Here is a 16,561-nt window from a genome sequence, read left to right as displayed (position 1 = left end):
TCGTAAAACATTACTTAACAATATCTATATACCAAGTGCTTCAGAATAAAGAAACATGTCAACCAGCGGAGTGTTGTTTGCTTCCTGCTGAACTTGATAACACCACACACTGACATAATTAAACAGCTCTGTGTGTATGTGTCATATTTCAGAGATGCTGCAGGGTTCATTATTGATGCAGGAGACATCATGAATCGACTAATCAAAAGACACCAACTAACATACTTGAAACCAATAAAACACGAACAGCAGGTCTGAGCTCGTTGACCGAGTCAAAATCATTTATTGTGTGATGATCCATCCTCTGACTGACTGTGCACAGATGAAATTGATCTAAAGCCTCAACAGTGTTTGTTCACCCCCCCACATCATCATTAGTAATTACTGTGACAGAAACAACAGGGGGACATGGGCCTTGTTAAAACAGGCTCTCCGAGCCTTTTCTGTCTTTATGTTTAGTTGCTTTCTCCCTTGGATCGTTTTGTAGCCTTTTCTGTCATTTCCCGTGTCTTTGTGGCTGTTTGTGTGTCTTTTGGTACTTTTTTCTATATTTAATTGAAATTCAAAGAGAGGTCTGAGTCCATCAAGGCAAACTAGGAGCCACAAAGCCACAGCCGCTATCTGGATAAGGGCCCAGAGGCAAGAGGAGGCTGTTAGATGTCCAAGACCCCAGCAGAGCCGGTGCAGAAAAGAAGGAACCTAGCTGGAGGGAAGTGGAGGGAGCTGGAGCCTGGGAGAGACTAGGGAAACCAGCTCTGAGGTGATTGGAAGATAGGTAAAACTGAAGCACAGCACATGTTGTGATGTGATCAGAATCAGCAGCTGGCCTGCGAGCTAAATGCAGCGGTCTACCCAGTGGAGCTTGTTTGGTATAAGAGACCAGAGTGGGTCTAAGACAAGTGCTGGGCTTATCATGAGACTGTGTGCTGGTGGATTGTGTATGTTATTATGAAAAGCTTTGGTGGCACAGTAGCATTTTGGCTGCTGGCTAGCAGAAGTGGCACAAGAGAAAACCCATCAGATGTGGCCACCTTCTTCCACTGGCCCATGGTCCAGTTCTAATTCTCCCGCAGCGACTGGACGTGGTTTAGTGGAGGACAAGAGTCAGCTTGGACACTGTGAGGCACCGCCTGTCAAGTCATTTTGCCATCAGTTTTACCACTGAGGTATGTGTAGCAGCTTGAGAAAAGCTGGAGAAGTGGCTGGAACAGAGCAGACGTCTTTCTTAGCGAAATCCACGTCTGACAAAGAGACAAGTGTTAAATTCAAACAGTGTAAATATAGAAATTGTGTGTGTGAACATGTGACCATGGCTGCTCTGCTGCAGGCTGCTGCATGACTGATACTGTCTGACACCACTGACTGTACAACCAGCTACACACACACACACACACACCCACACACTGAGCCCCACCACCACCCGGGGACACAGCGGGCTACAAAGGCGTCCCGGCATGCATCTCTCTCACAACACACTCACAACATCAATGTTTATGTGTGTCATTGTGTGGCCAATTTAAGCCTGATGCCATCATTGTGAGGACATTTGTCTGTCCTCACTGCTTCACTGGTCTGTCTGAGGGTTTAGATGTGGTTTCTGGTTTAGGGTAGAAATGCTGATTTGGTTAGAATGGGAAAAAAGAAAGATGTCCTCACAGGTACAATAAGACTGTGTGTGTGTGTGTGTGTGTGTGTGTGGACTCAGTGGCCTGGAAGCTGAAGGAAAGCATCTCCTCATGATCCTGAACACCAGAGAAATGAAGCAGTGAGGTCACAGTGTCCTACTTCCTGTTCACAGCTGAGCTCAGTTCGACTGAAATCAACACACCCATGACACTTTTTGGGAGACGTGCTAAGAGACAGGAGCTCAGCAACATGTTCCTCCTCCGTCTGTTAATTACAGTAGAGCTTGAACCCATTTGGGGACCCCTTTAGAATTGTCTCTACTTATGCATAACTCTATCCCCTAAAACTACATTTGTGTCTGGCAAACGTTTATGAAACTCTAGGATTATCAGTTTACCTGAAGGAGTCAGCTGTAAGTCTGGGAGGTTCCTGCCTCAAAGAGGACAAATGTGGGTCTTCAGTATTACAGTCTGATCTTGATGACACAGGTTTGTAGATGGCTCCAACAATGAATATTTCTGAATAGCTTGACCCACTGAGATCACAGCAAGAGTCCAAGAGGGCACAGAAACCCCAGGGTAATGGGGAAATTGAAGAATAAGTAAAAATGAGCTGTACAAGTAAACTCTACAGTAGGTATCATCGGTATAAGAAGGTCTCTCATTCACAAAATTGGATGTTTTTAAACAAAAAAATATTGTTTAATAAGGTTATCTTAATCTAGTTGCAGGACTTGTAGGTCCAGGGATGAGGAGCTATCTGCTCTTCTAAAAACCTATCATAGACATATTACTGAAGTAAAGGTGAGATGAATAATGAAAATCCAGGTAGAAGAAAATGACTGTGGCAGTAAAAGGACAAATATAATCAGACCTGATCATATCTGGATCCTGGACTGATGTAAACACACATGTTTTGGGTTAAGCTCTGCATGTTGAAACAGACACGACTGTGTGTTAATTACATGTTACATCTGAATAAGCAGAGCAGAATTGGGGGCTTGGGGGGGGACATGGGATTGGGGGTAGGAGATGCTTGTTTCCGTGGTAACTGCAAAAAGGATCTGGAGCTGCATCCCCATTGCCGTAGTTACCATGCATGCTGGCAGAGGTGGTGCCTTAAAAAAGAAACAACCACAGAAGAAGACAAGCCAAGTGTGAATGGTTGGTTTCTTCTTCTGTTGCTCTTTCACACTCGCATTTATTTTTATCACTTCAGCCGCTCGACATGTAACTGAGTCTAAAGTGATCCATAAACCAGATCCTAACGCTCCAACATGTGAGGAGCTGCCTATTGTTTCCACATACATATACACGCACCACCCATCATCTGACTATATGTCATGTGTCCTGTATATAAAGCAGACAGATGAAGTTTGATTCCAGTGTTAAACTACTTAGGTTGGAGGAGGACATTACATATGAGATGTTCATATGCACAAAGTTACACCATTACATGCTACTAAACCTAACCATGAATGATTTGTGCTCACACTTAACTGTTGTGTCTGTCGCTAAACCAAACAGAGTCCAGTTAGAATCCAGTGCATAGGACAGAAAACTGTGCTGTGCCAACTGCCATTTTGGGGCCATTGTCAGAAATGGCAGGTTCCATTTTGGTACCTGGTAGCAAAGGGTGAAAAATGGGCAGCGTGGGTGACTTTGACTGTAATAGTCACATGACTGGATCAGAACTGTGGGGTGTTCCTGGTCTGCAGTGGTCAGTACCTACCATCAGTGGTCCAAGGATAATGGGCACCCAATTTTCAGTGATGCAGGAGAGGAGTGAAGGGTAGTCCAGTCAGAGTTGCCATGCTACGCCCAGTTCACCACGGAAGGCTCCGACAAGAGGCTGGAATCAGAGGCCCGTGTCCTGTAGGGAGGAGGAGGATGAAGGTTAATCTGTTACTGTTCCAACTTCCATTAGCTTTGTGGCTAAGTTGTATTAGCATGTCTGGACTATGGAGCATGTGGGTTTTAGCATGCTAAGCTAACTAACGCTGTATTTCAGTATGCAAGCTGAATATTAGAACTCAGTACAATCATTTACACTTTTTGACATATTTACACAACTGTTGCACCTTAATCCAGATCCAATATGTTACACTTCGGATCCTACCAGATGTTTGTGTGTGCTCCACTGTGTCCATTTCACCAACAGGTCACCTGTCCATACTGTCAAACAGGAAGTGAGAGGTTCATTATGGTTGGAGGACTGGGGTTTACTTTGTTGAGTGGAAACAGAGGGATTTGCCTAAATAACTATATTAATATTTTTAGCGTATTAGAACAATAACAATGAAAGAAAACTGCTGCTTCACTACAAAACAACACAAAGAGAGAAACAATTGAAAATGGCTCCTACTCACTGGTCCGACTGTGGACCAGAACCACGGTGCTCATGCGTTCCTCCCGTTAGAACTTTAGCTTCTACAGTTGTGTGTCTCTTGGTTCTAATGTTATGGCCCTTCTTCATCAGTTTGTGTCATTTAGTTCTGTCTCTAACAAAGCTACACAAGAGGAAGCAGGTGGTCTTAATGTTGTTAAGACTTGTCCCCCCATGTCCCCCCCCCCATGTTCCAAACACAAACAGGAAATCAATCGGAGCTGTTTATGACTCAATCGTCAAATACATGTGAAGCGGGAACGCGCCGGTAATTCAGTGCGCGCGCGCCTCCTCTCCTCCGTCGGTGAGCGCGCAGGAGCCAAGGACAGACCGCGGGCTCGCGAGCATCAGGTCATCTGGAAGTCCGCGGGCATCACGAGCGTCCACCGAAAGAAGCGGGAATCAACAAGACGTCACGTCCCCGAAGCTCTATGAAGACACGGCCTCTAATCGGAGCAGGAGCGGCACGTTGGGGACACTTGAAGGCTGCACCGTGATTTAGAAAAATCCCAGACGGTGAAATCAACAGGAGACCGACGACGTGACGGAATTCAGAGCCGAGACGGATTAATTTGAAAATCTGCCGCAGCTGGAAACAGTAAGTCACATTTTCTTATCCACTAACGTTTGATCTGTTTGTCTGAAATAATTGTATGTGGGGGGTTAAGGTCTGCCCCTCCCTCACAGCATCATGGTTTGGGGCTTGCTCATTTATTCTGACAACAGTGACAAAGTACATTATTAAAAATAATGCGATTCATAATAATAATAATAATAATAATAATAATAATAATATTTCATGGCTGGATTCTGAATGTTTAAATGGAGTCAAAGATCTTAAATCCCCAAAATTTGAAGCTTCCCTTCAAACTAAGCACACAGGTTTAATAGTGGTTATTTTTTTATTATTTCGTAAAAATAAACAAACAAAAATAAGCAAAAATAAAATTCCTCTTCATCACTTGGATTTTTTTTGTCAGACACTTACAAGTCAAAAATTCCTCTTCCTCCTTTCCACCTCTTCTTCGTCACCTTTTATTATTTTATTTACAAAAAAATAAAAGTTTTGTAATAACATTCAGTTGAAATTTGGACTAACCTGTATTGACCAAACGGGTAGATTTCATCCAGCGTTTCCTTAGATAAGAAAACAACAAACATCATGCTCCTGTGATGAACATTATCATAAGGTTTTCCCATTTTTCAGACTTTTGTTCACATAATGCTTTATCCTACATCAAAATCACATTTTTTTAAATTAGTGTTGTGATGTTGTTTTTTCACAGTATTATTCGGTGTTAACAGGGTGTAAAGGACACAACCCAGAGGCTGTCCTCCTCTACTAAGCAGTGTGTGTGTGTGTGTGTGTGTGTGTGTGTGTGTGTGCATGTGTACAGCAGCAGTGGGTGATAACAGTATCTTTTAAATCTGAATTACAACCTTTACTGTAAACTTTGTCCCGCCCACCACTGGATTGAAACCACTTACTGGACGCTGCTGCTGTCACTCACAAAATGTTTGCCAGCTGCTTCAAACCCTTAGTGGTTGAAATCAGTTGTCTGGAAGCAGAGCAGATCATGGAGTAACACACACAAACACGAAGAAGTGAATTTTTACAATTCCCAGCTTTTTTAGTCCAATCTCAGTGGCAAGATGGGGGAGGGAACAGAAACCAACATCTGTGGTCATCAAACAACGGCCCAAAGAGCTGGGTCCATTGAGGATTATAGCAAAAGGAGCAACAGTTAAAGTGATAAATGTTTGGGCATCACAGCCACCTACCAAACTGACTTGTTATTATCAGAATTTGATCCATTTGGCCATGTAAATAAAAGAAAAAGACGAACAAAGCACAGATTTAGGCTGAGATCCTGGAAGGAGAAGCATGGCCAACATGGAGTGTAGAGTCTCCACGGCAAAAAATATGAAGGTAAAATATGTTGGGAAAACGAAGAGAACTTCAGGTAATGTTCTAGTTACTGTATATAACCCTTGTTGTTGCTTATGTCAGTCACAAATATTAAACATTTTTAATTATTCTTGAGAAATATTCATCCATCTATCATCTGTAACTTTTATCCTGTGTAGGGTTGCAGAGGGGCTGGAGTCTATCCCAGCTGTCATAGGGCGAGAGGTGGGGTCCACTGAGATTGTTTTGTCCTGAAGTTACCCTAAAACTTTCTGACCTCCACGTCCCTGCTTTCTAACCTTCTCCCCACTCATTATCCTCCTTCTGTCTGTTCTCTAATCTCCTCTTCAATGCACTTTAAGCTCCTCGCTTCTCTCTAACCTCCTCTTTGTGCTTCTCCTCCACAGTGGAGCTCCGTGGAGTGCTTCTCCTCACCGTGCTGCAATGCTGCTCAGTGGCTCGTGGTGGTTGTGAACCTCGGCTGGTGAACATCGGAGCCGTGCTTAGTCAGAAACGCTACGAGCAGGTGTTTAAGGAGGCAGTGACCCAGGCCAACACTCTGTACGGCAAAGACAAGTTCAAGATGAACGCCATTTCTGTCACACACAAACCAAACGCCATCCAGATGGCCCTGTCTGTCTGTGAGGACCTCATCTCAAACCAGGTGAGGGCGCTCGGACTCATCCAGACATCCAGGATCAGAACTTTTTGGTTACCACCCTCTGAGAATCAGTGTGTAGGAAAATAATTTGTCTTTGACGCTGTCACCTGCCTTAAGGACAAATTGTGATATAGCAAAAAAGAGCAGTCAGGAACAGGAACTAAAGATGGGACTGTTTTTACAATAACAATCTATAATAATTAACACATAACAGTCCACAGCCTCAAAATCATGAGCCTGCTAAGTATCAAAGAGACCAGGAACAGAACAATTGAAAAAAAAACAATGAGCAAAAACTGTGGAGGAGGAGAATCCACATAGGATTTGAAGGGGGAACCTTATATTAAAGAATATTAAAGTAAAACAGAACAGTGTTGCATGCTTTTTGGATCAGTGATGCTTTCCCTGGACGTCTGCCTTACCAGCTGAGCTACAGCCGCGCCCCTGATCTGTTCTTTGCTGAATTCAGTTTTTTTCCATCTGGTCTTCTACACTTAATATTATTCTACAAATTTATGCTCAGAATGTTTAGGTTTTTTTTTGTTTTGGTAAACGCCTTTGTACCACCATCATCATTCACGTAAAGCTGAGTGAGTGAATGGAGACAGAAAAAAGAGGAAGGAGAGAAAAGCACATATCAAAGGAGACTGGTTGACGTTTAATTATGAATTGTAAGAAAATAATGAGAACTGATCTGTATACTCAGTGGGACAGTGACAGTGAATGAGATCTCAGTGTCAACCAGGTGAAGTTTGTTTAATTAAGACGAAACTCGACTCTGATCCACATCCATGGCGTCAGACAGAATGGAGCCACGTTCTCATGTATCACTGTGCCCTCGAAGCCACTTCCAGACAGTGTTTCCTCGTTGTCCACTGCACAATAAACCACAGTTTTATTCATTGTCTCAGGTAACACAGCTTTTGATGTTGTCTGAAAATAGATGTGCAAAGACACATCTGCATATAGAGCTGGGGATCACAGTTTCAGTGCAATACAGATTGTGATGGACCTAGCAGAGGCTGCTACCTGTGAGGATTGGAACTTTTAGATCGAGTGACCCTTTGTTATATTGAGGTCTTCCACCCAGTTTAAATGCTAGATTACAGAAGCATAAAGAACAGTGAGAACAAGATCTGAACTACGCATACAAAGCACAATGGATTAACAGTCCACCGCTGCCCAGCTGCCTTGTCTGGCTCGTGTACAGAGTCAACAGCAGTGAGTTAGATGGGAAGCTTAAACAACAGAGTAAAGAAGCCTTTACAAAATGCAATGTCTGCTCGAGTCTTTTTATGTCTTCTCTTTAGTTCCATTTTAGTATTTCAATAGCAACACGCTCAAAAACTAGAAATAGATTAATGTGTGTAGAGGACCCCTCTGGGTAGTAAAAAGATGTGAAGAGTACACGATCAGCACAGTGAACAAGCAGATGGGAAATATTGTGTGTGTGTTAATTGTCATTTTTACAGTTGACAAAAGACAAATCTCTTGCTGAAGCAGTCTTTCATTTTAAGTACAACCAAAATAAAAACAACTAGAATGATCGACATTCTAGTAGTTGTTGTTTTTTTTTTTTTGTAAATCATACATTTTTATTCTATTTGTGATGACCCCTCAGATTTGGCTTCTGACAATTTTGAAGGACGTTGAAAAGCTGCACATTCACATTTTTCTGCTTCTGTTCAGTTTGTCAATGATCAGAAAATTGAAACAGTTAGTGATGATTCGTTTGGAGCTCGTAAGACATGAGTTCAGGAGGAAACGCTTTGTCACAGATAACAGCTTAGTAGGAGACAAACTGTAGTGTTCATATGTTTAATTGTTTTCAAGTGAAAACCAATTGTGAATCAATCAGTGGCACCAGGAGTCTGAAGTCAAACAGAGCATACACAGTTGTTCTACTTCCAGCCGCTTCAGTTTGTTGTCACATTAATCAATAAGTGTTCAGGACAAACTGAGGATGTTACAGTTGAAATATTTATGTCGTCTAAATGAGCAGCAAAGAGGAGCAGAGACAAGGAGACATTTTCACACCGAGCATTGCTCAGTAACACGTTTCCGTTGTGCAGGAAATGAGGCCAACATGGCATCAACGTGTTCGACTGATGCTTTGTGTTAGAGAGAGATGGACGTCAGATTAACATCCTCTGCAGAAACAGTGCTATAATCTGTCCATCCTCCCTGTAGAGCGATGGAGGGATTAAACACACAGTAACACACACACACACACACACACACACACACACAGACATATATGATGTGTTTGCTGTAGAGCTGATTTCTCACCACCATAAACTGTTTAATTGCGGGTCTCTGTGCTGCTGCTGCTGCTGGTATGTTGATGTTGTCTTTGTTATATTTTGTTGAAATAAGAGGAAAAACCTTCAGGGCACAGGGCACAGCTACGGTGGCCCTGAGAGATCAGCACACTGCCGAGTAAAAAAACATGCAAACAACAAACACAAGCAAACGTATAAAACAGTTAGAGAGTTCGACACACAGAGTTCCCAGAACATCCAACAAACAGCCGGTTAAGGACAAAATGAATAGATGTGGAAACATAGACAAAAACTAAAATACCAACAATTACGTAAAATACTGATAAATGCAGAAAAAAAAAGCAAATATTCGAAATGCAACATATACAGAAGACAAAGGTAATTACATTTATATATATAACATCAACAAATGTAATACAGCACACAGAAAAACTCAAAATAGGTGAATGCAGGAATACTAATTAGAAATAAAAGTATGAATAAATGCAGAAAACTCAACTGAGTACATGTGATCTGACTGTACTGTAGCATCAGTGTCATAATGAAGGCGCCAGTCTGTAGAGTTTAGTAAATCCATGATTTTCTCTTGTTCTGTAGGTTTATGCGATCCTGGTCAGTCACCCTCCTCAGTCCAATGACCACCTGACTCCCACACCTGTTTCCTACACTGCTGGTTTCTACAGAATCCCTGTGGTTGGGCTGACAACCCGAATGTCCATCTACTCTGACAAGGTAACATGAATAACATGGTGGTGGTGTTCCTCAAGGCTACACCTTGGGTCCTTATTTTAATATTTCCTCTGAACATCATGAATGTCAGAGTAGACTCTTCCTCCACTGGTGAACGTGACATCCAGTTGTGCTTACTTGAAAATTACAGTTGCTTGTTTTCACTGATAGTAATCAAAATTATACTTTGTAATTTATCAGACATCTTTGTCCAAAGTGACTTACAAGTAAGTAGTGGACACTAGGGACAACTTTTGGGGTTCAGTGTCTTGCCCAGGGGCACTTTGACATGTAGTCAGGAGGAACGGGAGTCAACCCACTGACCCTGTGGTATAACATGCAGCAAAGGTCCCAAGCTGAACTAAACCCGGGATGCTGTGGTTGTGTGTCGGGCTACTGGGTGGCAAGTGGACTAAACATTGCACCTCTCCTCTGAAAGGTTTCTTTTGATTCATTACATTACATTGTACAGGGGACCAGCACCTGTTCTCTGGATCCCATACCCTCCACTTCCTTCATGCAGCTACACAACAACAACAGATCTCGCTCAACAGACCAAACCTTTTCCACCCCATTTCAGCAGGACCAAATTACCACTCTGCTTAAGAAGCCTTCTCTTGTTGAGAATCACAGACATTTCTTCTTCCATTTCTGATCTTGAACGAGCACTCTTCAAGGTTCAAGATTCAAACAACTTTATTGATCCCTGCTTTTTACAGAAGGGGGATGAGTTGAACATTTTAATGCCCAACTCTTAGCCATCAACTCTCAGATTTTTCTTCTCAGAACAACCTCACTGATATCAACCACTCTGGCTTTAATAGTGGACAGTCCATAGACACAGCACTCCTGACAGCTGTGGAACCCTTGAATGCTTCAAAAGCTTTAGCTCAGTCTTTCCTAAACCTACTTGATTTATCTGCAGCCTTTAACAATGTGAACCATCAGATTCTCCTCCACACTCTCTTGGGCATCTTTGGATCAGCTCTAGCCTGGCTTTGGTCTTACTTGACATGTTTCCAGTTCCCACAGCCTCTCTACCAGTGCCACAGGGCTCAGTTCTTGGTCTTCTTCTTTTTTCCATCTATAGTAAATCCCTGGGTTGTATCACCCACTGACATGGCTTTTCCTATCCCTGCTATGCAGGTGACACACATCATGTATTTCTGCCTCTCTCTCTAATTGATCCAATCAGAGATGTTTGGGTGAGAGAAAGAGCTCTTCAACTCAAACTCTCCAAGACAGAAGTTTCAGTATAGAACTTCAATATAAAACATCAGCATCAACATAGTATCTTCAGATACCACCTTTCTAAATATTCATCTCAACTCCTCGTGCAGGCACTGGAATACTTCTTTTAGTGGAAAAATTCTAAAAAATAAAATGATGACTTGTAACCTAATGAAATTTTCTTTTTCTTAAAATGGATTTTATACAGAATAACCGAACTGGTATCAAAGTCGAAGCATAGGTACCGGTAACACCCAGCCTTACTAACGAGTGCTCATGTTTCATCATGTGTTAACCACCTAAACATGTAGCATATAGTAAGCATATAGTGGTTAAAGTGGGCTTCAACATCACCAACACTGTCATTACTGTGCATGTGTTGGGCTGTCGATCAGGACCTTCAGCAGCCTATCTGAAGCAGGCAGCTGTTGGATGATACGGTGTGCAGCAGGTTTTTAATATGGAAACACAGACAAGTAGCAAACAATTTCACCGTAGTGTCCTGCCCCAGTTTAGACTAACGCTGTCGTCCTCAGAGCATCCACCTGTCGTTCCTGAGGACGGTGCCTCCGTACTCCCATCAGGCTCACGTTTGGTTTGACCTGATGAGAGAGTTCAGGTGGAACCACATCATCCTGATCGTGAGCGATGACCATGAGGGCCGAGCCGCCCAGAAGAGGCTAGAGACCCTGTTGGAGGAGAGAGAGACCAAGGTCAGCTCCGACACAAACAAACACACACCACACGCACAGTCAGTATGTGTGTTTCTGTGACCTCCTCCACCATCCTCCTGCCGTTGGTGTTCTTCCTGCCATCAGCTTCAGCTTCTCTTTCGTCGCTGATTTTTCTTTTTTTTCTTTTTTCTTTCTCTTTAAGTTGTTAATCTCCACCAAGAATATTTCGATCCTGTGTAGTTTTAAAGTCATTATTACCCCCCCAAAAAACCTGCCATTTTTTTAACCTTTTATTCTATTCTATTCTATTCTGCATCTTATTTCAGTGCAGCTTTGCCTTTCAGTCTGTCACATCTGGTTGTACCTGATGGAGCTTGTTTTGTCCATTGGTCAGGCCTAAGGATGAAAAACCTCTAAATCAGCTCCACATTAATGGTTACACACTGAAACCCAGACCCACTCCAGGCCCAGTCTGTCTGACTTTGTGCATTTTTTCTTGTTTAGTTGGATGTTTCCAATAAACGTGATTGAGATAGAGCTGAGTGTCGACTGCTGCCGAGCTCTTCTCTTTATGCAGCAAACAGCAGTGATGAAGGGCTCTGTCCTGTTCGTACTGTTGCTGATTTCCCCTGAATACAGTGCTGATGCTCAGACCCCTCTGGCTGCTGGTACTTTAACTGCTGTCTGCTGTAAATCTGTTTCTCTCGCGTTTTAATAAACCTTAAAACAAAGTCCATTATAATGCAGAGGTGACTCACCGTCAATCTCTCTCGCTTTGTATTCGCGCATAACGTGCATCATTTGATGTATCGTGAGCTCTGAATTTAAAGTGCAGCTGGATGTTTGTTGTCTCTTTGACTTTTACTGTGTAAACCAGCTGTTCTGTCTGTGTTGGCTAAAATCTGGGAATGTAGCTTCATGTCAGGCAATCCAAAGCAGTAAGAGCAGAGGAAGACACACAAGCTTCTTCTCAGCATAGCCATGTTCTGCCATTTGTTATTTGCAACCATATGCAAAGGGAATTTCCCAACATCCATATTTTGTGGAAATGTGGAGTGAAGTTTCAGCCACATGATGTTAATTAAACTTCTGCCAACAGAAGGAAGCCACACTCTCAAATCTCACCTTACAATCATAGGAACAAGGTGGTTGAAAGGCTGATGAGGATGAAGGAGAGGAAGGTGGTGCTACATCCAGTAAAACAAAGTTTGGGGTGTATCCAGTTTGACATTAAACATTTTGGATTTTGGACATAGGTTTTTCTTCCTGCGATCAAACTGCTGCTGGATGAAAACATCATTTGTAAGTTGTTTCATATTGATTATTTGTGAGAACACAAGCTTTTATTAGATGTTGGCTGGTCTTAGTGTTTGTTGCTGCTTGTGTGCAAATATCAAACAGTGGCTGTTTATTAATTAATCCACGTGACACTGATGTACTACTGTCCCAGTAAGTTTCACCTCAGGTCTGTCTTGCAACTTCATACAAATATACACTGTACAAAGGCCCGTACAGATCCTTGTCCCTCTGTAATGACCCATATGCCCTGCACTTTCAACAAAAATTCACATTTAGACATTTGCTTTTATACAAAGTGAATTTCAGTGAGGTACAAAATGGCAACAAATCAGCCAGACAGACGACACTGAAGCAAAGAGCCGTAAAAACAAATACTTCAGACCTACAGTATGTGCCAGATAGGAGAGAACAGAGAATTGTTGTGTTTTGCTTTATTATTAAGTCCAGAAGAAGTTGTGCAATAGTATTTTTTTTTTCACGCTCAGCAGCCTGATGGTCAATATTTAAAAAAACAGATGAAAAATCTGGTTTTTAAATATTGGCCATGAGGCTGCTGAGTGTGCAGAGTTTGAAGCTCAGGGAGGGATTGTGGACCTGGATGAGGGAGTTCAGCTAGGAAGATGCTGTTGAGTCCACCACTCTGTAGAGTGACCACTTCTAGTGCAAACATGTCAAAGAGATTAAACACTACGGTAACCGACCTAACCAGTTGATCCTCACCTGTTCGGGTAACTGTGAAGTATCCCACAGTTAGTCTGCTGAGCTGCTGCCACACACACAAACATGAGACGTCATGTTACTGTTTACAGCAGACTTTTAACATCTCCTGATGTATATTAAAGACCAGTCGATGCCTGCAGACAGCGATGCAAGAGGCAGATCATGTCAACGCTCAGAAGGAAAGACTCTGTCATGTGTCCCATGATTTTCCATTACTGTATTTTGACAGATCACATGTTTCTAACTGTTCTTATTTTCACAGTGATTTTTAGTCTTGGTGGAGGTTTGAGCTTTTTACGTTCTTCTTTGCTTTTTATTAGGCTCTTTTAAGTTATTTTTCAGTTTGCTTTCCTTTGTTCAAAACCAGCATTGTTCCTATAGCCCTCTCTGCTTTCTCTCTTCAGTACTGTCTCACTCTGTCCGTCCATATCATTTTTCAGTTCTTCACCTGAGTCTGTTGTCTGGTTTCTCATCACCTCGACACTGATGGAGAGTCGGAGTCATGCAAACACATCTCGGCTGCTTCTGTCACAGCTGTCGGCCTGTCTCAGTGTGAAACCAGCCGTCTGCCTGACTGTCCACACATCAGCAGACACACATAAGCTTTCATCTCACTTTGAAGCGAGCTTCAGAGTGAAAAGAAAACTAAATAAGGCTGAAGGAAGAACAGGTTCAATGATGAAAACAAAAACATTTTAATCAATGAAGAAACTAACGAGTCATGATGAACACAAACATTTTCCATAGTAAAGGTAACATCAACTAAAAAGTGTCCAAGTGGAGCAAAACAAGCAACAGGATAAAATTGAAAGACAGGAGGGAAGACAAATATTAGAAGAACAAGAAAATAAAGAAGAAGGGAAGGAATGAAGGAAGTAACCACAGAGGGATGGAGAAAACCAAAAATTAGCAATAAGGATGAAAGAGAGGACAGAAATGAGGAAGAGGAAAGGTAATAAACAAACCAAAGAAGGAAATACAAAAGGATAAAGGAAATTGAGAAAGAGGGAAGGATAGATAAAGGGAAAGAAAGGCGGAAGGAAGATATGAAATGAAACAAAGTGAAACAAAAAAAGGATGCAGAAAATAAGGAATGTTATAACAAAAAGATATCAGGGGAACAATGAAGGAAGGAAGCAAAAGTAAAATAAAGCATGAAACAAACAGGGGATAAAACAAAAAGGATGTAAAAAAGTAAAAGGGGAAAAACTAGCTGAAGCAAAGCTAAAAGACAGAAGGGGGTAAGAAAAAAAAAGAATAAAAGGGAAGAAAGGAAACAAAAGAAGGCAGGATAGAAATGAAAGAAAGCAGTAAAAATGTATCCTAACATTTTTCTCTTTGAGTTTAAAAAAGTGGTGAGGTTTAGGGCATCGACATGAAATGAGCTAAATATCCAAGTAAAGTCTCTAGAGAAGAGTGTAAAAATGTCCTGAAGAACCACAGCATGCAGGATTTTATAATAAAGTACTGGAGGAAAATTAACAAGTTCCTGTTTAGTGACTTTGTGTCTCACAGTTTGAGTCAAAGAGCTTCATGAATATTAGAGGAGAGACTTTTTAAAGAGCGAGCAGACATGAATTTTACAGCAGAGGAGTTAAAGAAGGTGAACAGAGCTGAATTAAACATCTGGTTCCAAATGTAATGATAATGATGAAAAGCAGCAGAGAGCAGTGGCTAACTAACTGTGAAGGTTGCATCATAAACTCTCCCATAAAATAAATAAATGCTTGGTACAAAAAACACAGAAAACCCACTTTGAGTCCAACATGACTCCTGTTCAGTTTCTCAGCTGAGTGTTTAAATACAGGCTTCTCTCTGATACTGAACCTTTTTTCTTTACAGCAAGTCTTTAAAAATATCTAATTAACTCACTAAGAAACGAAGTACAGGTGATAGTTGGCTACTGTGTGTTAAGCAGCAGCTTTGTCCTGGCAGCTGAAACTCTGTGGCTGAGACTTTAAACATTGTGAGATCTAATTTTAGAACCTGAAACTGTGAACTGTTTGTGACTAGAGTTTGATGATTAGTGAGAACCGAAACACTGCACTTTGCTGACATTGATAGAGGCCTGAGTACCTGAGACCCATCAGTATCTGAGGGTTTGGGCTGGGTTCAGACACAAATGTAGAACTCGGGTTCAGGTTTGAGTCAGGTTTGTACCATGGGTTCATGATTCCAAAATTTGAGAAAACATGAAAATTGGGCAAATCGGAAGGTTTTGCACATTTCAGCAAGACAATGCTAAACCACATACTGCAGCCATCACAACAGAACACCACCAGAAAACCTTTTCGCTCATCATAAAATGAAACATCTGCTAGAATCCTGCATCAGACAAGAAAGGGACAACATTCCTCTGCTAAAACTCCAGAAACTTGTCTCCTCACTTCCCAAATATTTACAGACACCTGTTAAAAAAAGAGGGGATGCTACACAATGCTTAACCTCACCCTCTTCCAACTTTTTTGAGACGTGTTGCCGCCATCAAAACGAGCTAATATTTTCCATGAAATGTTTAGAATTTCTCAGCTTCAACATCTAATATGTTGTCAAGGCAAAGGTCCTAGTAGCTCATGACTAACTGTGACAAAGTCCCAACACATGCTACAAGTCACCATCAGAAAAGCAGGGGATCCTCACAAGAATGTGCCCTAAAATAAGTTCAACATGGTTTTGCACAGGGGTATTTAACAATGCCTGGGGCTCGTTATTAAAGCCCATAGGATCGATGAGTCCTGACATCATCGGTTCTGCTGTTGGTCCCAGACAAATTTGGAAAACACATTTCCTGCTACTGCTACTGTCTCACCAACTCCTGACTCTGTCTGACACTGTGTCCAAGGGGTGGACAGTTTTCTCTGTTTGTCATAGACTACAGCACACACACATGCACAGACTGAAGCTGTGTTTTCAGTGACAATAGTGAAGAGAAGTGTTGATGCTGACACCGCATGTCGCTACATGTTTAACAAGTCAACAGGACAACTTTTGTTTTCTTATCAAGTCTGGTCCACAATTTGGTTTTCATAAAATACAGCACAGCTAC

General features: G+C 41.9%; 1 protein-coding gene and 1 long non-coding RNA gene across 7 annotated transcripts in view; one reads left to right on the top strand and one right to left on the bottom strand.

Annotated features, from left to right (window-relative positions):
• Positions 1–38: 38 nt before the first annotated feature.
• Positions 39–4,151, bottom strand: LOC137135827 (uncharacterized). Its single transcript, XR_010915504.1, has 3 exons — positions 3,995–4,151; positions 3,707–3,800; positions 39–3,498 (listed from the first exon to the last, which is right to left on the bottom strand). It is a non-coding gene; the product is annotated as an uncharacterized lncRNA (long non-coding RNA).
• A 189-nt stretch (positions 4,152–4,340) lies between these two features.
• The window catches only part of grin1b (glutamate receptor, ionotropic, N-methyl D-aspartate 1b), a 56,125-nt gene continuing 43,904 nt past the window's right edge, over positions 4,341–16,561 (top strand). For 2 of the 6 annotated variants that reach the window (XM_067520430.1, XM_067520428.1), the window contains exons 1-4: positions 4,341–4,609; positions 6,328–6,584; positions 9,461–9,595; positions 11,359–11,535. In XM_067520430.1, coding sequence (XP_067376531.1) covers position 4,609; positions 6,328–6,584; positions 9,461–9,595; positions 11,359–11,535 — 570 coding nt within the window. In that variant the 5' untranslated portion in view covers positions 4,341–4,608. The remainder of the gene's footprint in view (positions 4,610–6,327; positions 6,585–9,460; positions 9,596–11,358; positions 11,536–16,561) is intronic. The other 4 variants (XM_067520431.1, XM_067520429.1, XM_067520434.1 and 1 more) reach the window with 2 other exon arrangements.

This window comes from Channa argus, chromosome 11 (assembly GCF_033026475.1).
Source record: "Channa argus isolate prfri chromosome 11, Channa argus male v1.0, whole genome shotgun sequence".
Taxonomy (NCBI): domain Eukaryota; kingdom Metazoa; phylum Chordata; class Actinopteri; order Anabantiformes; family Channidae; genus Channa; species Channa argus.
Note: the sequence above shows the minus strand (reverse complement) of the source record. Positions and strands in the feature narration are given on the sequence as shown.